This window comes from Melospiza georgiana, chromosome 1 (genome assembly GCF_028018845.1).
Source record: "Melospiza georgiana isolate bMelGeo1 chromosome 1, bMelGeo1.pri, whole genome shotgun sequence".
NCBI lineage: Eukaryota > Metazoa > Chordata > Aves > Passeriformes > Passerellidae > Melospiza > Melospiza georgiana.
The window spans coordinates 135200439-135223481 of NC_080430.1; the positions used below are offsets into that span (position 1 = coordinate 135200439).

General features: G+C 40.1%; 1 protein-coding gene across 1 annotated transcript in view; it reads right to left on the reverse strand.

Annotated features, from left to right (window-relative positions):
* Positions 1 to 23043, reverse strand: part of NECAB1 (N-terminal EF-hand calcium binding protein 1) — a 52936-nt gene that overhangs the window by 22614 nt on the left and 7279 nt on the right. Inside the window, exons 3-5 of the mRNA XM_058026027.1 lie at positions 17718 to 17826; positions 5513 to 5538; positions 3020 to 3117 (exon numbers count right to left, since the gene is read on the reverse strand). Of these exons, the coding sequence (XP_057882010.1) occupies positions 3020 to 3117; positions 5513 to 5538; positions 17718 to 17826 (233 nt within the window). The remainder of the gene's footprint in view (positions 1 to 3019; positions 3118 to 5512; positions 5539 to 17717; positions 17827 to 23043) is intronic.

A 23043-nucleotide genomic window follows, 5' to 3' on the forward strand; every position in this document is an offset into this window, starting at 1 on the left:
CCCTGCTGAAAGATGTTCCTGGAGAAATCAAACCCTCTCCATTTTTAGCTTCAGACCTCCCATCAAACAATGGAGCATGAACAGTTCCTACACTCCTGAGAGCTTCCCAGGTGCAGTTCAGTTTGGTTTGGCAGGAGGCATCTGGCCCCAGAACAGTGAAAGAAGATCAAAGAAGTTCCCAAGAGTTTTCATTACTCTGATAAGGAGCTAGAAGAGGAAAGGCATGAATGTCTGGAATATCCTTGCATGACTCCTCAGAATTCAAGAAGTCAAAGCTTCCTGAACCTGCTAACACACTGGAATGTTTTCTGCCACAGATGATGATGGTTCACTTTCAGATAGCAGAGGACTGGAAGGCTGGAGAAAACTCAGTTCAAAAAAGCTGTGCTGACAGCTCTTTCAGACTACAGAGGGCAATAAAGTACGCAGAAATCATGCTGCTCTGGGTCATTGGAAACTGACTGAGCCACTGTAGATACACTGTGTGCAGGTGGCTCCCACAGTGCAGGCCTTCAATTCCAGAATTCTTTTCTATATATGAATTTTCCAATGCTGCTAGTACTCAGTGACTGTTCAAGAGACTCAGTGGCTGCAGTGGCAGACTGGTGACAAAGTTTTATGCTGCACTAGGAGAGAAAACCCAAGTCTTGCCTGGGATGCATGTCCATGGCCATTTAAAAGCAGGGAGTCAGCTCGAGCTATGAGCTGCCTCACATCTTGTGTGTCACTGGTGATGAACATCATTTATTATGCTATCTCAATGTGCTAACTAACTTTTGCTGCACATCCAGCTCTGATTTCAGATGGCTGAAGTCCAGATTTTAGACCACGAACTTAAGTAAAACTTGAACTATTTAAGACAGAAATTTTAATATTTGCACTCCAATGATTTAGCAGGCAATGAGGACCATAACCTATCTGTTTCCTGAGAACTGAGTTCCTATTGAAAACAATCCAAACTTTGAATTGAAAATTTAATTTCCAAACAAAGATGCAGTGTTGGAGCATATCCTTGGCAGAAAGCTCTATTTTAGCATATTTGAGAACACCTTTTTTGTTTGACTGGGTTCACACAGAGTTTCTACTAAATGGAATTAAAAGTGTTTTTCCAATTTTAGCCTTGCTCTATTTCTGCCACCTCTAACAAATAGCTGAAGTATTCCTGAAAGACAGAAAACCCATTAGGCTTGAATCTTCAGTTAAGAAAATAAAATTCAAAGAAATTGTTGTTTGGTTATATTTTAGATGGGTTCTTCAAGTAGACATATGAAACACTTATTAATATTCCAGATTTTCTTATCTGTTAGAGGGCTTGTAAGTGTTGCAGGATGAAGAGAGAGGCGAGAATGTTGACCTCATGTTCAGAAGGCTTGATGTATTATTTTATTATATATATTACATTATAACTACACTAAAAAGAATAGAAGAAGAAGTTCTCAGAAAGCTAGCTAAGGTAAGATTAGAAAAGGAATTAATAACAAAGTTCTGTGTCCCGGCAGAAAGCGAGAACAGCTCTGCCCTGAGTAGCCAGTAGACCCAAACATCCACAGGAGACCAATCATGGATCCACCTGTTGCATTCCACAGCAGCAGATAAACATTGTTTACATTTGTTGCTGAAACTTCTCAGCTTCAGCAGGAAAAATCCTAATGAAAGGATTTTAATGAAAAGATGTCTGTGACACTTATCCATATTTCTAGTCAGGCCAGTACATATCTTTTATAATCTCATTACTCTGCTGGGACTTCTCCTCGTAATTAACTTTCTGAAGTAATTCTTAAATGCAGTCTTTTATTTACTTCCAGTTGCAATGAGATGACATCCTGCCCTTTAGCCGCAGTATTTGATACACATGGTTATTTTTTAACAATTATGCATAGCTAAAATGAACCAATCTTTTGCTTTTTAATATTCAGCTCAACAAGACAGTGAGTCAGTGCCCGTTCATTATGAGTGGAAGATGCACAGCATGAATGAACAGACATTCAGCTTCATGGCTCAAGCTCTAAATAAATAAGGTACACTTTTGGGTTTTTATTTTGGCAGGTTATGTAAAATGTATGAGTACTTTACTCCTGCAAACACCCGAATACCAAAGATAACAGCTTCACTGAAGAAGCGCAGCTTTCTCCACATTCATCTCTCCACTGATTGACTGAAAAAAAAGCCCAGGGGATCTCACACAATAACTTTGGCTGAAATTTCTGGTTTTGATGACTAGCCTGGTGTGGGTCTGTGGCTGGGTTTGGAGGATCTGGGTTCACTTCCCTCACCTTTTGAAGCTGTTCCACCTTGCACAGAACATTTAACTGTTCAGTCAGGGAAGAGGAGGGAATTACCCAATGTACTGATGCACTTTTGGTCAGCCACACAGCTGGGATGTGGTGTGAACACAGGAGCAGGTACAGCCACAATGAACTGAGTGCCAGCTGGATTGGCTGCCTGGCATGTCCTGCAGCCCTGCCACATCCCTGGTGAGATGTGCAGGTGGACAAACCAACCTTCTTCCCCTGGGAAACAGCTCCTCCCTCCAGGGTAAAGGCTCCCTTGCTGTGCTGGTGGGCACCAGCCCTAGCACCTCCTCTCGGCAGGCTCTGTGACCACTGCTTTTGTTTAAAAGACCTCAGATGGAAATGAAAGCTTGTTCTTGGCCAGGAGCTTTCCCTCAACCCACCCCCAGGTTATTTTTTCAACTTTGGTCTATTTCCAAATGTTGGTGTTGATACTTACCCACGTTTGGCAGGGGACATAGAACCTCTTCACACAACAATGCAAAGACCATTCTTCGGACCATTCACAAAGATTTTGGCTGTATCCAAACTGCAACAGTTTGCAGACAGGACTTAAATGATTTTGTATACAACCATTTTGACAAGCTTTTCTGACTGGATTTTGCTAGAAACATGCATATTTGGAAGAACTTAAATATGAATTAGTAAATTCTGATAAGAAAACTACAAGAAATACTCCAAACAAACAAAACATACAGTGTAAGGAAAATTTCACAATCTTTACTTACTTTCTTTGTTTTGTCCATTGCCTTCAGTATGGTTATGTTTAAGTCTTCCAAGACAGATAGAACATTTTCATACTCTCCTAAGTGCTTTGAAAAATAATCTAAAAGAAGAAAAAACCTCACATCACCTACAAATGTCCTCAAAAATCAGTGTCTCATTCAATATCAGCTTTATCAAATCTGAATTAAGTTACAGCATTATTGAATATCTAAATGCAAAATGAGAAGGAGTTACAATGAAAATGATAATTTTCTTTTTAAATTTTGTATTCTCTCTCTGTAAAATCATTCCTGGCATACTTAAAATACCAAAAACAGTATTTCAAAACTTTTTCTTTCAATAAATGATCTGTCAAAATCACAAAAAATGTAAATATCATTTTGACAGATGAAACAAACTTATTTTCAAAATATCTACATCTTCTTTGTAAATTGAAATTTCAGTCTAATAGTCTTCAATTACTAGCAGCAAATGAAGTTTTCATATGTATGTGGTGAATTTGATTATATTGATATGAAAATGAGTAATTCTGGTAGAGCCCTTAGAGGAGATAATATCAAAGGGCGGCGGTTGTGAGGCAGAGTTGGTTGAGAGCAGCTGTTTCTCTGAGAAATGAAGAGACCATGAGTTGGCCAGATAAGCTTCTAGTCCCAGGTGCTGTGACATTTTCAAACAAATACAATGCATGCAAAGTTAATTTTAATGAAAATCATGGAAATAACAAGTTTCAGGATGTCCCTGTGTAGCTTCTCAAAGCAAAGGACTTCTTAACAGAAAGAGCTGAAGTAAAATCAGAGGGATTACAGCAAGAGGAGGAAGCAAACCTGGGAAATGATGACCCGAATTCCCATTTGGTTAATGTGGTGAAATACAATAGAGGGAAGCACAGGGAAGAAGTAGTGTGAAAAATAAATAAATAAAATTATGTTAAAGCTTAGATACTGTGTTAGACAAGGCATTTAGACATCAGATCACCTGGAAGAGCACAAAAATCAACATCTAAGTGACAGACAGGAAGAACAAGGTTAGATAGGAGCTTTTTGAAATAATAAATAGCAACCCTTCAGGGCTTTTAAGAGGTCAGCATGAGCTTCTCAGGGGAATCATGAAAACACAAGTTACCAGGAACACTGTGATGTGACCTCATGTTGCTGAGAGTTTGAATGGAATTATTTAGCATTAAAATGTATTATTAATTAGTACCCTGGATGTTTTTTAGCTTCATTTCTGAGATGAACTCATACAGTTCAGAAAGAGCTGTATAATCACAAGCTTAAATATGGATTGAGTAAATTCAGTGCCAGATTTACAGATGAGAAACACCCTAGTGGCAAAATTTGAATGATTTAAAAAGGCATTTGAAGCAGCCTGTATTTAATCAAAACAGACAATAAACAGAGTCAGTGCTGGACTGACCCCCCCAGGCCAGCAAGCCTGTGCGACATCAGCTGCAGTAAATCCCATGTGGAACAAAACCACCTCTCTTCCTCAGCCAAAATTGTTTGTACAATTTTGGCCAGATGCTCAACCAGCAGAAATTGTCACAGCCCAGTTCACTACAGATAAGCCTCTTGTCACATATTTATAAGCCACAGGGTGAGGTGGCTTTTAGGGGGTTCTTGGCCATGTCACCCTGTGGGTGAGTAAATGAGCTGGTATTCAACTTGACTATGTGTTCATCTCTTAAAGCTCTTCAACATTGCTGACCACTGGGAAACTTATCAGGCTGCCATGTTTCCCTCAGAAACTGTCTGGTGTTGACAAGTAGGATTTTTTTTTCCTGACATATTGTGGGAGAACCTGCAAAAACATTTATAAATTGTTTTCTGCTGCAAGAAGCACTCCTAAATCAGGTGCTGTTAGATAAGCTGGAGAGCAAACAGGGTGTTGGGGAAGTGACTCACAGCTCAGAATGAGGTACAGAAATGGGTAATTGGGCCAAAATCTAGGCCTTGCAGGAGTTTTATTGTGACAAAGGATGATAGAGCTTGTCAAACTTGCTGTTCTCCCTGGCTCAAGTAGGAGGAAAATAATGAATTTTCTTTTTGTGGAGATATATGAGTGAATTTTCTTTTAGTGGGGGTATATGACAAGTTTTAAAGTGAGGAACTAACTAGAAAAGATATCTCACACTAAGGGGGAATAAAATACAAGTCATCTATCTATCTATCTATCTATCTATCTATCTATCTATCTATCTATCTATCTATCTATCTATCTATCTATCTATCTATCCTTATGTCAGAACAGATCTTGAGTCTCAGAGAGTGTGAAATACTGATTAGGAGAAATATTTTCAAAGTAAATTCTGCACAAAGGGGATGACAGAGTCTGAAAAGATTATAAGCCATCTGCATTTTCCCAGGAGTTCTCTGAGTGGAAATTATTTTGTGTTTGAGCTACAAAGATTAAACAGAAAAAAATAATCACATGGCATGTTTATTTGCACAGGGCTGCTGTGGGCATAGATTATGTTCTTTCCCAAAAAAACTTACCACAGAGCCCTTCTGTGTCAAGATTGCTGAAAGATAAGAGTATAGAAGGTTAGTGAGGTTGGTAATGGTTTGGTTTTTTGTTTTTTTTTTTTTTTTTTTTTTTTTTTTTTTTTTTTTTTGTTTTTTGTTTTTTTTTTTTTTTTTTTTTTTTTTGTTAGGGCAGAAGGCTGCAGTCTTACTAAAGCTGGCTGCAGGTTCAGCCTCCATTCCTGAGCCCATTCCCACTGGCACTTTCCTACTCACTGCAAGGGGTCTCAAGTTCAGCCTTTGTGCATCATGCTGCAGTTGCTGCTCCTCAGGCCTTACACATTTGGCCCAAGTTCTTGCAGAAATACGTGTAAACACCAGAAATTTTTGAGTTGGGTTTTTTCCTCCACCTTTCTGCCTGTACTCCCCTTCTGTGGCTGTCATGCTGGACAGCACGGCTCAGAGATAGATATTGGCCTTCCATGCCAAAGAAGAAAAGATCCAATAACTTTCTCCTGTTTGCAATCCTTGCTGTGCAATAGTGTTCTGTGGGAGAGCCTTGCAGAAGGAGGATAAAACCAGACATAGTCCATGAGCACACATAATTCCTAAGACTTTCTGGCCATGCCAGACCATTTCACCGCTACTGAAATTTTGGCAAAATTAATAATGTGAAAAATACAGATGTACTGCCTACTCACACGCCATCGTTATATAAATACATAAAGGCAGGGAAGTATTCTATTCAATTCAAACCTGTTTGCTAGAAGCAGATTTCATCTTGATCAACTTTGAAGAGATATTTTCTCTCATAAGCAAGGCTTCGATAGTTAAAAGAAAAACACATTTGACTTACAGCTCATTACTGAAAGTTAGTATATTGCTTTTCTTCCAAGGATGAAAAGAAACAGATTATTAAGGAAACTTAAAAGCATGAATGTCCTCTTTGAATCTTGCTGAGGGGTGAATATTGAACGGCTGATTGCACTTAGAATTTTTTCGCTTATCTTTTTAATAGAATTTTTAATTGACCTTTTAATAAAATGATGACACAGTACTATCTTAAAATCACTTTCTCCATTGCTAACTTCCATACATCTGGCTTTTATTTCACAAGGGAGAGAAACTGATAGAAATTGCAGGATCCTGGATCATCACAAACTTGCCTACTCAGGGCTATACAAACTTCTGAACACTTTTAATTGATAATGTAAATGAGCTTTTCACACAACATTTATTAATTGAAGGTGATTCTTATCTGCATTCGAACAGGCCAAGTGAGATGGCTGCAAATGAGACTTGCACCTGATTTCTCCAATGACCTTGGTGGCAGGTATAAAGGAATTCACAGTCTGCAAGAACTGGTGCTGAAGCTGTGAAACTCAACTCAACTCTCAGGTAAACAAACCATGTGATGGGGAAGTGTCTGCAACCCCTAAAGGCTGTTTACCACAGATCACTATGGTATCCATGATCAAATGTGTCTGGCCAACTCTTCTGCAGTTCAGCAGTTGATTTTGGAACAGTGCAGATGTTCACCTCTTAAATGCAAACTGAAACCATGAAAGCTGGAAAATTTCCTGAGCCAAAGAGCCTTGACAGGATATGATGAGGTAAAAGGATAGGAGTTTGCTGTTATAATGCCTACTCTTTTTTCATTATCCCTGCATTTTCTGCTCCTTCACAACCTCTGCCCTAATGATTTAATGCAAAAGACTTGTGCATTTCTTAATGCACAGCTTGATAACTGTGTTTAAAACAGCCTTTCACATTGTCAGCCAGTCAAATTCATGCACTCTTTTCAAATTTTGTATTTAAATCCCTTCTGGTCCGTGTTCTTTTGCAACATCCTCAGCCCTCCGTCAGTGACATAGTGAGTGGCTCAGAGGCTTTCAGCATCCCTGTTTTCAACATGCTGTTTGTCCTTGACAGCAGTAGCACAGCTGCAAATGGACTACCAGGGAAAATGGAAAAGTATTCAGGTGCTGAATTCATTTTCAGTTAGAACTGGACACATGAATAACCAGAAAATATTACCCAAAGCATTTTGTGCAGCAAGCCTGTGAAAAAGCACAGAAAAGACATAAAGAACATGGATTTCTGTCTAGCATACTCAGTATTTCCTTCTGTTATAAATACCCTTGGAGACTTCATTGTTCGCAGCATCCTGTTTGAAGGGGATGCTGTTCTAGGCAGGGAAGCTGTAATTTTGTCAGTCATTATTTCATTTTCTCTGAAATAATGACATGATGCTTCAAAAGCAGTTGTGAATAAACGTCAGAATTCTTTTGCTGCATACAAACAATTCTAAACTCCCTGCAAGATGTTACAGAAATAATTAAAGAATGTATTTAATAGTACAGGAGTGAGGTGCACACGAGAGGGCTGTTTCTGTAACTCAGTACTCAGGTTTACAGCAGCACATGTTCCTCATTTCAGTGGGTACATATACCAAGGATGCTTCTGCCTAGACCCATAATCTGGCAATGCTGAACATGTTATTAACAATATTTGCTGATGACTCACAACCAGGCATCAGCCCTCCACTCATGATAAGCAACCAAAGCATAGGGTGAGGCAAATGCATTCACATCACATCAGAATGATAATTCTCAATTTTCTTTCTGACTACTAGATGCAGTCCTTCTACCTGTCCATGTCTAAAATATTCTCTATCTAAAAAATATGAGCTATTTTTAAAGGACTAATATACTGAGCAGTCCTGATCACTGAAAAGTTGATCATAGATATTGGTCAGTGACAGAAAAAATAAGCAAATTCACTTGACTGAACTATGGCAGAAGGGCTTATTTGTGGTACCTCTGGAAGTGGTCCAAAATGCAGAATTGCAAAGCAGCTGTGCTTTTGTTCTGCCCTCTTATGTTAGCTGTAGACTGGGGGCAGAAAGGGAGGAGAGAAGGTTAAAGCTATTCCACTCATCCACTGCCGTGGGTCCATGGATCCACTGACCTGACACACACTGTTCTATGGTACAAAAGGCACCTCCAGGCAGGGGAACCAGCAGAAGATCTGTGTATTTTCCCTGGACAATGAGAAAAGGCAATATCTTACAGAGCATGGGGTCTGAAATATAAAGCAGTTATTTTGTTGAAGAATCCAATACTCTATGAAAGACTTTATGAGCTAACTTAATTTAGGAAAACCATTGCCATGAATTGCAGCTGGAGGAGGAGATTTCTTTTGAGATCTCTCTTCATTCTCAGATATGAGAAGGATTTATCTCAAAAGCTTGAACTAACTATTTTTTCAGTCCCATTTGCATGTCTTTTTGCTAAATTTGGTTTTAGGGATGAAAGTTTGAAGGTAGTATCGCCTATTGTTAAGTAGAAGCATATAATTGGTGAGTGAAAGGAATTCAGCACTACATAAACTGTGCAAGGGTAACTGAATAGGAATCCATGGACAACCTCCCCCAAAAAGCTGTAGGGTCTTTGCAACAAGAAAGCCTCTGTACCATCTCACTTCGTCAGCAAAATGAGGTTAACTGCTCCAACACTACTGAGGGTGTTTTGCATAGGAGTCTTACGTGTGCACTTCCATTTTAAGGATTTTCTGCCTCACAGCTCCTTCGCAACAGCAAAAAACACCTTTTGTCCAGGTTTGTTCAAGGTACCTTACCAGGGGAGGCAAAACTGGTTCCAGTAGGATGCAATGCTATAAGCAGCTCAGGTGTTGGCCTCTGGTCACAGAAAAGGGAGAGGAAAAAGGGGGCAGAAGTGGGACAAACCTTCTGTCCCTGGGCAGACAAATTTCCTGCTGGCCTGAGGACACTGCTGCTCTTCAGTCCCAGATCCATGTGGACTCTGCACCCTCTGGGCTCCCAAAGGCAGCAGCCAGTTTGGCTCTCTGGGCTCTGACATGGGCAGTGGGCTCAGCTCTTTTACTATCCCGCATTTTGCTTCACTAAATAATAGCCTAGTTTGCTTAGCTCCAGGCTAAGTGATTACTTCAGAATCATCACTTACTGCTCTGCCTGTGGCAGGACTGAAGGAAAGAATAAAGGTTTTTTTTCCTGACTAAGAACTCATCTGAAAAAACAACCCTCTAGTCCTTTACATTCAGCAGTGACTCACAGGGATGCTGACAAGTCACCTTAATCATCCCAGCTGTAACAGCCTTTGTGTTGCTAAAAGAGACTTAATAATGCTATTAAAACTTGTAGTGTGTGCTAAAATTTGTAGAACACTGTATGAGGGCTGCAGAGCTATGATTTTTTTTTTTTTTACAGAGTCTGAATGACACAAACCTAAATGAGGAAATGAAATGCAGCACCACGGTGGCTCTTTTGCCACAGACAGCAAATTTCAGAATTTTCACCCCCTAGGAGGGGATAATGTTTCAATTTCTGGTTTTGTCACAAAATGATTTAAAGAAAACCAAAAACAAAAACAACCCCGAGATTAAATTATTTATTCTTATACAAAATAAAATGTTTACTTTGGTTTCTTACACTCCTTGGAAATGCACAATTTCAAAATGGAAAGCAGGCAATTCCAAACTGTCAGAAATCAAACGAACAAGGCAGAAGGTCAGCTTTGCTGAACAGGCATCTTCTTTTGGAAAAGGAAAGTGTGTGCCCACTGTAAGCAAAGTCAGGTGACATGGGAAGAATACTGAACCACAGCTTGCCAGTGTAGGAGAAAATTCATACAGCCAAAGATCAACTGGAGCTGAAGCTGCCCAGAAATGTGTGAGAAAAGAAAAAATTATTTTCAATATATTAATGGCAAAAGGCAGCATAGAAATAACATCACCTGTTACAGGATGTGGATGGGCACCTCACAAAAAGGACATGGACAAAGCAGAGGTGTTTAATGCATTCTTTGTCTCTGCCTTCAACACAGATGATGGACCAAGGGGGTCTCAATGCCCTGAGCTGGAGGACCATGGCTGTGAGAATGTTTGACTCCCAGTAGACCCTGAAATTGTGTGGGATCTGCTGCTTCAGCTGGATCCCTACGAATCTATGGGGCCTGGTGGGACTCATGTAAGAATCCCCAGAGCTATCTGATGTCATTGCAAAACCTCTCTAGGTGATTTTTGAGTGGTATTAAAAATCTTGTGGTTATCTGGGAAACCCAGTTATAGAAGGGACCAGGCCTCCAAACTACACCTACCATTAAGCAGGCAGCTTACTGCAGGTAAGCCAATGTTATCTATTGCAGAACTGAAATGAAACACTTTAAGTCAGCTCCATTTAGTTAAAGGCAACTGAAAATAGTCATTACTGTTTGATTTTTTCACTGAGAGAGACTGCCAGTTGTTTCTGCAGAAAGCTGGATTTCACATTAAAAATAACCACTCACATGGAAAATTTCCAAGCAAAATTCTATTTGCAGCTTGTCTGTCTGACCAGAAGATCTGTTATCATCAGGATGTTGTAAATAATTCTTGGTGAACTTGTTTGATCAGTTTTGAAATACTAAAATGTATAATCAGCTCACTCTGACCAGTATCTTGCCTTTGTCTCTGTGCTTCATTTACAAACTAATTTCTATAGCTATGGTAATGAGAAAACTGTGTTAAAGCCAATAGCTGCAATTACATGTCTTAAATATTAACAAACACACCTTTCTGATGCCAATGCTGCACCATGTGCCTGAAATTCTAATTAAATCTAAAAGAACCAGGTTTTTAAAAATGGTCAAACCCTAATATATTATTTTCCTCTTGCAAATTTGCATTCGAACATTCCTTTTAAAAAAATAACTCACCTGCAATTCCCCTAATTAAAGATCCTGTCTGTATGTATATTGTTCTTAATACATATTTTATTTTTCTTGTTTTACTTAAAAGTTAATTATTCTTTTCTTGTATTGAACTGTGAAAGATCAGCAACAGCATGAGACTGAAATATACCTTCCAACTAAAACAAAAGGAAACCATCCAAGGCAGAGATAATTAGTACACTTAGAATACCCTTAAATTGCTGAGGACTTGTAATTGAGTTGACAAGCAGAACCTTGAAGGAAGCACTCTGGTCCATATAAACATGTCCTTTATTTTAGTTCCAGTGCCCAGCACTGGGGTCCAGGCTCATGGGTTCCCAGGGCTGCAAGGATTGCTAACCAGCCTCTCAACATCCAGTTGCCACCTTTGGGAGTTTGCTGCTAGGGCAGATGATCTCAGCATTTCTCTTTTGACCCAAGAGAGGAACTAGGGCTCTGCTAATGGAGACCTGGGCAGGTGGGAGGAAGGTTTATTCACTTTGGGAATTAGTCCCAAATATAAATGTCCATATGGGTGCCAGCTGTCCAACCTCCCCTGCCAGGCAAAGGAGCCCCAGAGAATTCAGTGGAGTGAGAGGGTTTAACAGACCAGCTAGGAGGAGACTCAGAAGTAATTTGATATAACACAGGCATCTAGTATTGCTTCAAATGCTCCAGCATTTCTCCCATCATCCATGTCCCAACTACTTCTACTGTGTTACCCTTTCCACCTTGGGCTGATTTTCAAGTGTGAACATCTCAAATGCCTAAAGCCTGGGCAACTGAGCTGAAGCCCATGAGAACAGTACCATATCTTAGGTGCCAGTGACTTCCCTGAGCATGAGGGAGCCTTGGACACCCTGCTGACACACAGGCATGCAAGTGTAGATGTCTCCATAGTGCCATCCCTCTCTATCTGCTGTGCATGCAGCATGACACGCTCCCCAAAAGCCCAGCCTAAGCTCAGTGCTGCAGCTGGCCAAGGCTCTCAGATCCCCACCAAACTCATCTGTGGCTTGTGCATAGTTCAACTTAGGCCACACACAAAGGTTTAATGGGGCCTCTCTACCTTTGGGAGGCTGCCTGTGCCCCAGGCCCTCAATAGCTCCAGCACCTTGTAACTAGGGTCCTGACTAAGGACTTCATTTTACCAATGCGTAAAGGGAGAAAAATAAGTCTGATTCCCCACAGACTCCTGTGAGTCAGTAATTAGTGAAGCATTTATTGCACTATCTCTCTGGCAGTGCTGCAGACTAAATCCCCCTGAGACCTTCTGTATATCTCCTAGTTTGTAACTTTGCCAAATATTCTCATTATCTTCTGACATCTTTTCCCAGAGGATGCCATTATGCTAAAACAATTTCCATGGAAGTCATGAGTGGGGGGAGGGTAGAGGATTAGGGTAAGAGGAAGGTTGCATTTGCAATGATTTTTGTGAAGACTTATTCTCTAAACCATTAACCATGTCAAGGATTCTTGCTCTGCTGAAACACAAGCTTGTCAGAGTTCACATTAAAATTAGGTAGGAGATGATTTACCAAAGAAATGAGTGGTAACAGCCTTCACCCCTTAAACCACTAATTTCAAACTTTTCCTGTATGTTTCTCTCTCCACGTACAAAAAGACCTGTGCTTCTGATACCTTTCTCTACTTTCAGTACAATTATTCATACAATAACACATATAAACAAAACAGCAGTGTTTCTGCAGAGCTTCCTCAACTGTGCTTCAACGCTGTTTCACATGAAGGATGTTTTTCATTCAGTTAATAACCAGAATGCTCTGAGATAGCAGAGTATGTGGGTCTTCAGCTCCACAGTTACTTCAGCTCCAAAATGACTACAACCTGCAGACCATGTTCCTCATGACCCTCCATGTCAGCACAAAGAAAATCTTCTGGTGCTTTTGCAGCACTCACATTTGCTCCAACAGCCTTCCCATTGCTCCCACCAGCCCTGCAGAGCCTCACTGAGCATGTGGAGCTTGGAGCTCAGACTGGGGGAGGAGAGAGGGGTGAGGAACCACACTGCGTTTCCTTCACCCTGACAAACTCCAAAAATGTTAACTTGGACTTCAAATACAGTGCATTGAGATGTTTTGAAGTGTTAGGACAAGCACTGACCAAGGCCCAAACTGACATTACAGATGTATAACATGGATGGCATATCAAATATATGTCAGATCAGGACAGAAAGTTAAACTCTTCCTCTTGCCCCTTCCCTGCTCACAGATATGCACTCATGTTGGTCTAACTCTTACTCTGGGGGCCTGGCTCCTACTCAAGAAACTGTGGGGATCTACCTTGGCTTCCTGATAACTTAAGAAGAGCCTAAGATGCTGCCCAGATGCTTAGAGTGTGTTTATATTGGGGCTAGCTGCAAAATAATTTTGAAAAGGGGAGGAGAATTACAGTATAAACTCCAGGCTGAAGCTTAAGTCAAAACTCTTGATTTCCTGTCTATATTTGTTTGGTTGGGGTTTTTTACAGGTCTTTAAGTACAGGACACTGCAGTAGAAAAAATGCATGCTAGGAAACAAGAACCTGGAGATGTGGCTGTAACAACCTCGACCTGATCCCTTCTGCATCAATGCAAAGCATCAATTCTGCATCAATGTAAAGCCTTTCCTTCCACTGGCAGTGTGAGGGCATCTGAGTGTGGACCCTCCACAGCTGCAGATTTATGCCATTTAATGGTATATGATTGCCCAAAGGATTCATGAGATCCTGGAAAGCACAAATAGAAGTGACTCTCAGTGGCACTCAAATGCTTAATTGGCTTTCAGCTTCACTCTGAAGTAATGACAATACTGGAAACAACACTTACAGAAGAATGGTTAACTGCTACCCCCCTAGAACAGCCACCTTGTAATTACATGTCAGCAATGCTCACTGTATTGCCTAATCAAAGCTTACCTTCAAGAAAGGTAAAATATCATGGCAGTACTAAAAGATGGAAAAAAAATTTCCTTTTTTCATCAATTTGCTACTTCACCTAATTTGGTTGTCTTATGCATTTGTTTCTGGCTGTGTCCAAAGAAAAAAAGAAGCTAAAAAATTAAGGCAATCAATTTGTACACTGTGTCTTTAACAGTATTTATTTAATATATCAAATGCCATAAAAAGGTAAGCTACATATTTTTAAATAGAAAGAAAAATAGTATACATGGAAGTACCTTCATAAACTGCTAAATATATGTCCAAATTATGTATTCCAAACTGAGGAAATACCCTCAGCTAATGCAAATTTTTAGTACAAGCAATGATCTGCCCTGAATTAATAACCTGTACTTTAGGGTCTAGGAAAAAAGTACATTTAAATTCATCCTGTCATAATAGACTCCTATTCAACCTATGTCTTGGAAACTCGGTGCAGCAGTAACTAATTCTTACTCATCTGTGTTTTTCCTGCTGATTAGGCACTAATTGACTCCTTTTACTCTGTAAAAAGAGAACACCTGACTGCTTCAAATACCAAGGTGCAGAGATCCTAGTCAGTCAGGCAGACACAACCTGAATTATTGGGAAGTTAAACCCTCTGTTATTTTCCCTGCTATCACACTGGAAATGGTAATTACTCATTTCAGCAGTCTTCCACAGCCTATCTGCTTTGTGGCAAGCATGTTGCATTGGCTTGGATTGGTCTTTTTAAAAGTTAATAATCTAAATCTCACTTCAACCAGACTGACATTAGGGCCCGTGTAATAGTGGGGTTTAATACCTGCTTAATTTAGTTTCCTTAGAAGTGTTAAGCCAGTGTAAGTCATTCATGCTTTGAACCTTTTATTGGAAAATTGCTGCAGCACAGCTGAGAAGGGAATTAAAATTGCCTGGGTTTGTGGTCCATGGCTATCACCCCAAGGCCACATCTCCTCTTTCATCTTGAGGCTTTAAAGCACAAAGACTTGTGCACACAGACAGTGAGGTTTTGAACGTTGGCAGAGCTAAAGGATTTAACGCAGGTGGAAACAACCCAAAGTCTGCTGTTGTGACAAGATGGTTATGAAATCTTGAGATACTCCATGAAATGAACAAAGGGATCATGACATGCTTCCCTAGACATCTGTCCTAGGCATTTATGTGTAGTGTAAATCATTGCATAATCATAATGCTTATGAAGTATTCCTGGGATGGGGAGCTACAGTCTGCAATTTGTAAATGGTGAAGTGAAGCAGAGAGAAGATAAAAGATTTGCCCAGAGTTTCACAGTGTCTGCATTTTAACTGGATAAGAGAGACAAAATAATCTGTGCAAATCTTCTCCCACTAGGTACAAAATTGAGCAGAATTCTTTGCCCTCCCCTCCTGAAAACTAGCCATAAAATACTTCTGAGTTGCATAATTTTCATTTCATTCCCCTGGATAATTCGGAAGTGAAACTGTCTTAAAATAGGTGGTTTGGGGATTGTTTGATATGTACATGATTCTCTTAATGCTTACGTTAAAACACTTTCCAAGGTTCAATGAACATTTTGCTACTTTTCTCAGCTAGCTCATTAATTTGAGACATGTTACCATAACTTGCCCTTTTCAGGAAATGCCAGTGAGTAAAGTTTTAGCTTCATCACATCTGCTTCATGTGATTTTTTTTCTTTTTGAAAGTTATTTTAACAAGGAAATTATATTATACTGGCCAAGCTATCTCTCTTTGCTATATCCATCTGATATTTGGCCTGTGACACCTTGCTGACAGGTTTCCTCAAAAGCTTACAAAGGGGTAGGGGAAAGCTTTTAAAATGTATTTGCCTCTGTTATATATCAAGTATATATATATATATCAAGTATGGTATAATACTTTTCAGCTGCAAAGTCACCCTAAAGCCTTTTATCAGTTCAAGACTCCATGAAAAAAACACTCAAAATCTTCTTGTTGCTGTTTTAAATCCAAGTCTCAAGTACATTTTCTTACCCATATCTAGATTCTCCTCCTCCTGTAACAAATGTTAATCCATCAATACAGAGCACCCTTTCTTCTGGTTCAAAAAGGTAATTTAGTAGCTTGTCTTAATCTTCCACCTGCTCCATTCCCCGAAATACATGAAAACTGAACTCTTCACAGCATTTACTCTGAAACTTTTGTGCCCAGATTTTTGCCAGGCTTTTTCTGGACAGTGAAAATGATCTATCTCTCAGATGGCTGCCATGACAGTTTAATTACCTATTTTCAATTAATAGCAGCAGCATTCAACAATTGCACCAATTCTTCAGGTGTGCCTATCTACCAGCAGGAAAAGCATAATGTTATCCTCATTTTTCTACATATTGTTTAGATTTATGTATTCCCTGTTAAAGAGAAAATGGTGTAATAACAATAACAACAACAACAATAATAATAACAATAATAATACATTAATTTAAAAAGCTTTACAAATAAAAAGGAAGGAAATATAGATGTATTTTTTCTTAGAAATCTTGCTTAGTATCAAGAATTTCTGCCTTTATCAGGATGCTTGCAGACAAATGGAATTATGGTAAAATAAAACCACTTACACAGATATGTGGTACATATGAGGAAGTCCAAAGCTGTGGGAATGAGTCTGGCTCTGAAATGAGTTTTTGACTCTGGGTCATTCATTGACCTTCTTGGCCATAAGGGCACATTGTTAGCTCATGTTCAATTTGGTGTCCACCCAATATCCTTTTCTGCCAAGCTGTTTTGCAGCTGAGTGGTCCCCAGCACTTATTGGTGCATAGAACCACAGAATCATGGAATTGTTTGGGTTAGAACAGACCTCTAAAACCATCGAGTCCAACTGTTAACCCAGCATTGCCAAATCCCCCAAATACCTCCAGGGTGTTGAGTCCTCCTCCTTGTCTCCATCACCCCATCCCTTAATACCTCATAAATTCTGTAGTATTTTTTATTCCCCACAAGTCCAACAGATTGACTACCATTTCTTCTGCTTACTTCAGGACATTATTTTGGTAAAAACTCTAAAATCTTGTGAACTCTACTACATTTAATTTGATTCCATTTCCCACAAAAGCTGGAGCTTGTTCCTCCTCAGAAGCAGGACTTTGCACTTCTCCTTGCTGAACTTCATGAAGTTCCTGTCAGCTTATTTCCCCTTGGCCTTGTTAAACCCAACCATAATGGGAATATCCCAAGGACACACCAGCACAACTCTTTACTATATAGAATTGCTTCATTTATTTTATTTCCTTCTCAACATCTGCTCCAAGTATTCATCTCAGTATGACTCAGTGCAATTGAGAATTGAGGAATTCACAGTTAAGCCTGAAGGAGGCCTTTGCTTTCCATGGTGGGGGAATGCAGAAAGCATCAAATTTCCACCCTGTGTTCTCAGTACCCAAATCTCATCTATTGAAATATGCAAATATTTCAATGAGTTTTCAAAACTCTTCGCTTATACAGTTTATAGTCATATGACACAGCCTGGCTTCCTTTAAGAAACTTTCTACATAAACTTGTTTCCTAAAATCAGCCTGAGGTCTGTTTTCCATTTGCAGGTGCAGAAAGTGGCACTGGAATTGTAAGAAGGGGGCACTTACTCAGTATTGTGTTTATCAATGGTGTGAAAAAGCTCATGCAGTTCTTCTTCACTCAGAACTCCATCAGCAAAATAAGCTTTGAATTCATCAAAGGACAGTTTTCCATCATCTGAAACAATGAAGAAATGGAAATTGACTTAATTTAATTCACGTTTTTTCTTGTTTATTTCATGCAGTAAAAGAGGAAAGTATTAAAAGCCTCTAGGTCTTTAGCTTAAATGTAGAAATTTTATATTTTAAATGCAAGGATGATAATCAGCAAACAAAAATCAAATAAAGATAAACTTTTTCCTGTAATTTAGAAGAAATATCAAAGATTAAATTGTACTTAAGTAATGATTTATCTAAATTGATTGAGCCTTTGCATGAAGCATAAAGAATGTTTTTATAGCCTAACACTTCACAACTTTTTTGGGTAGCACTAAATGTAAGTTCACATGTTTCTTTCTTTCCCTCAGTAACATACTGAATCCCTCACAGGGCACAAAAAAAAACTGTAGAGGATAAGACTAAGATGTTCTAAGCATCAGACTAATCTACAGTGCATTGTGACTTCATTTTATAGTGTGAAGAATCTATTATAAAGGCAGTATCTAATTCCTGTGACTACATGCTGTACTACAGCAGGCAGATTTGAAGAGTAGAGCTGACAAGTTTCCTCCTTCTTTTACTTGCTATTATTTCATAATTTGTCTGGAATATATGGCTTCAGATATCGTGAAGAGGTTTCAAATTGTACAAATTAAATGTCTGTTTCAACAAAACCATTTTGAAATGTTTAATATGAAAAGATAGAGTGTAGCTGGAGATGATCATCGTTACAATCAAAATAAAATGTCAAGATCTTTAAGAGCCAGAAACCAAGAAGGCACAAAACTGCAATGATGACCTAGCTGAGAATCTAAATACATTTGCCATTTGGCTCTGGTTACAGAAAAGGAATATCAAATATTGAGTGTGTTGAGCTGAGTGTTCTCACAGATAAGCTTCCTTTGGCTCTTACAGATACAATCAATTGCTTAATCAAACTACCTCTGCAGCTTTATCCTTTGCTGGGAAGGCTGATTTGCATGCAAGTTATACACACACTCAAGAATACTTGTGACTGAGAATACTCAGTGACTTCTGGCAACTTTCCTGAGATAAACACACGAGTTTACCCATAGAACAGCCTGGGGTAAATACAAAACAAGTCTGTTTCAGTCCTTCAGGATCATTGGCTTTATCTCAATCCAGAAAATCACTGATCCACCAACAGACTGGGTACTTTAGTTATTTTCTTTATTTTTTTGTCATCCAAGAGCAGACATTGCCTTTTGGTTCATTGCTGTTTATTCTTAATAACATTCTGAATGTTATTGACATTGAGTGACAAATCACTGAGATTGTTTCTGGCAAAACACAAGGACTTTTTGAACCTATTTTGTACTTACAGACTTCACAGAGTTACTTTTACCAAAAACCAGCTCTGATTATCCAGGGCATTTCTCTGATTTTGTGTAACTGTTTTGCCAGAGCAGCTGGGGCAAGTTTCATTGCCAGTGGCCATCCTTGTGCTTCCTCAGCGCTCACATGAAGCTCAGACCCAACACTGAACAAATGCTTCCTGTGCTGTTAAACTGAAGATGCATTTGCCTAGACAGTTTAGTTTTTTTCCCCCTCAACTGTCAAGAATAGCTTTTATTGTCAAGAATAGCTTTTATTTTAAAGGCTGTGTCATGTGTCCTTAGCACCACTGCCCTGGGCACACCTCAGTGCCATTGGAGTGCCCAGATAAATGCTATCTGGTTTAAGTGCTGAGCAGAAACCTCTATTAGAGATTCTTCAATCCTTGCCACTGGCAAAGTGACAGGGGAAGGATGAGTAATGAAATAAACTTCTCTGAAGCTATGCATCCATCAGGGAAATCAACCTTCAGCTGTATTTGCCTTGGCAATGTTATTTAAGAAGCTGTTTTGCAAGACCTGCTTGCTTTTGTCTGTCTTCTCTGACATCTTTCAAAAGAAGGGCTTCTTCACAAGCAGGCACAGTCACCCGTTCTCCTTTGTCTCTCAACTGGCAGACAAGTAAATAAAATGAAAATATAAGCAATAAAATAAATTTCCCCACATTGCACTTGCAAATTTAGAAAAAAATTCACACAGTGGTTTACAGGAGCCTTCGTCCACGTTACAATTGCATTCTCACGTTTATTTCAGTAACATTCACCTGTCTATTGAGTAGATGTCTTTCTGTGTAAAATATGCCCAAGGGATATCCCCCTGCCAGTTGGCTGCAGAAATGCTAATATAATCTCCAGGATATTCTTTAGATAGCTGATGCCTTCAGTAGAGAACAGCATATCTGACAGAGGAAAATCACACACAGTGTCTCAGTTGAAAGGTGATTTCAGCGAGCTAAAATGTATCGAGCAAATAATGGACAAGGGCACAGAGGTATTTGGAGACTGTGTGCACAAAGATAATGGCAAATGGTAAGACTATAGCTGATGAAGGAAGTTACAGTGATGTGGAGAAGAAGGATGTCTCACAGAGATGCCAGCAAATGCTGGAGGACAACTAAACCACTTCCACTCTCCCCTATTTTGGGCATCCTGTTAGGATTGTGAGCCTTTCTAAGTAGTTTAAAAAGAGTTTTTTCATAGCAGGAGCCACATCAGATGGAGCTCAAATGGCTGAATGGTAGCCCTAGCACTTATGGAACTTGGAAGAGCCACATGTAGGAGTTTTTGGCAATCAGAGGAGAGAACCACTCTTGGCTGAAGCTCATCCTGGGGTTTACCTTAGAAGGATGTGATTTGGATAATTGAGCCCTCAGAGCTGTTTTGGCCCAATCAGACAGTGCCAAACTATTGTTGTAGGGAGTCCCTGATGCTGGGAATAATGTGCTCTGACTCCATGATTCAGAATGCTGAAAAATTTGCTTTATTAAATGATAGTATATTACACTAATACTACATTAAAACTATACTAAAGAGATACTATACTATACTATACTATACTATACTATACTATACTATACTATACTACAGAAAAATTTGTGACTGTCAGAGACAGCCAGGACACAGCTTTGACCCAACTGGCCAAGGAATCAAAACAACCTTCACCGGTGTCCAATAACCAAATCACTTTAGGTAAGCAATCTCCATAACACATTCCACATGTGCAACAGCAGGAGCAGTGAATAGAGATAAGAATCGTTTTCTCTTCTTCGTTCTGTGTTTCTCACTGCCTTCCCAGGAAAAATCCTTGGGATGTTGTGCCTGCTGCTCTCTGTGAAGAGAGCTGTGGCCACACCAAACCTGCCTCCAGACTGGCAGCATGCACACTACCAGGGCATTGAGGTTGTTTATAAGCACAGATCAATAAGAACAGATCTCTGTTCCTGTAGGCCAACAATTAGGAACGGAAGAAGAGATAACAACAAATGATATTAATAAATGGAAAAACTCCCTGTGGCAGAAAGTATTTATTCACCAGGAAGGTACAACAGGGACTAGGAATTACTCAAAATACTCAAAGTCACTTCTGCCATGGGAAAGGCAAGGGCCAAAACACAGACCCATTCAGGCCCTCACAATTCTCAATGGGAGCTCAGTTTCTCTTGTGGGTGTTGTGACAGCCCTTTATGGATTTTTGAATCCATCTGCCTTTTTAGAACTTAAACCCTTCAAGTGTTTCACGTGAGCCACAGAGCCTGCGTAGCTGAAGAAAACACACTGGGAAGGCAGTTTGAACGTGGGTCCTCCTCCCAGCTCACCTGCTCCTGGGGACCTGCTGGGGGACCTGTCCTTTGGAAGGCACTGACAGTCCCCACCTGCTGTAAAAGGTTTGAACAGACTGCTATTGAGTACTATTGCCAGATGCAAAAAGATGAAACCCACGTGGTTTATTAACATATGGCACACAAGCTGGAATCAGACCAAGAAAGGTCTGCCAAAATAACAAATTTCAGTGTGCCAAGGTGAGCATGCCAATAATATCCACTAGGTCCCAAAAATAAGGGGGCTGCATCAGAAAAAGCACAGGAAAATTTAAAGAGTCTGGGCAAGTTCACTAAGCTTTTACTGACTCTGATCTATATTGTATGTTGATAAAATCAGAAATAAGCATTTTGAGCCATTATTCCATCTTTCATGCTAGAAAAGCTTCACACAAGTAACCAAGTGATTCCAAGGCTAACAGGGAGAGGGTTTAGGTTATTTCTACAGAAATGTTTCTGGGGATCTGTAGCACAGACTCCAGCCATGCAGCACTTGAAGGATGCGGGGGGTGGACGGGGAATCCCACCCCAGGCTGAGCCTGGGCTCTGGAACAGGATGCAGGATCACGTCTGCAGTGGATCCAGACGGTCAGGAAGCAAACAGCAACATGGTGACAGTTCATGGGATGTACAGCAAGGGTTTTGCCTTACTAATCCCTTCACTGAGTAACTTGGGATCTTAAATCAGGGATGCTACAGTTCAGAGAATTTCTGTCCTCTGGCTTCTGTTTAGAAAATGTGCTCTGCAAAGTCATTCAGTAAATCTCTAGCTCAAACATGGCCACTTTGGGCCACTCAGCCCTGACTCCTCTGGGTATCGTGGTGCATTGAGCTTCCCCAAGGGATTCCTGCACATTGCTGTTTTTCTCCAGGGAGGTCACACAAGAGCTGTGTCACCCTGTCATGCTGTGACCTCTCTGGCCAGACCATATGGAGGGGAGAGCCTGTGCACTCATGCAGCTGCCACTGTGCAGAGCTTCTGGGGCAGTCTCTGGGGTGGCTGAAGACCTCATGAGATGACAGAGTGTTATAGCCACAGGTTAGGAGATACTGGCCTAGATAAAAAATGTTGAAATCAAGGACTTTGCAATTTTGCTTTGGTATAACTCCAAAATTTTTCTTAGGAAAAGAATTTAACCCACTAAGTGGCAATCTTGAGAGCCTGCAGGCCAACCTCTGGCGGTTCACTTTAGGGAAGCTTCCAGAGATCCCTTTCCCAAAGTGCTTTCTCTGCCTCTCAGAGGCATATTCCCTTAATTCTCAGGCACAGTATGAACCAGCACTCTGGCAAACTAGCTAGAGCCACTGAGAAATCCCAGTCTGAAGACTGCTGCAGTGAGGCAGCTTTCACCTTGCCAGAGCTCACCTGCAGACACATGAGCCAGCACAGATAGTAAAAGACTCACCTGAAAAGTCAGTGTTTATTCTGAAAAGGCACTGTCAATAAATAATGAATAGGAAAACATCTATTCTGGTCTCTGCAAAGCTGACTCTGGAGTAGGCATTGCAAGATTTCCTCCTGATGATCATACAGGTGCACTTCAGAGGTGTTCTGGTTATTTTC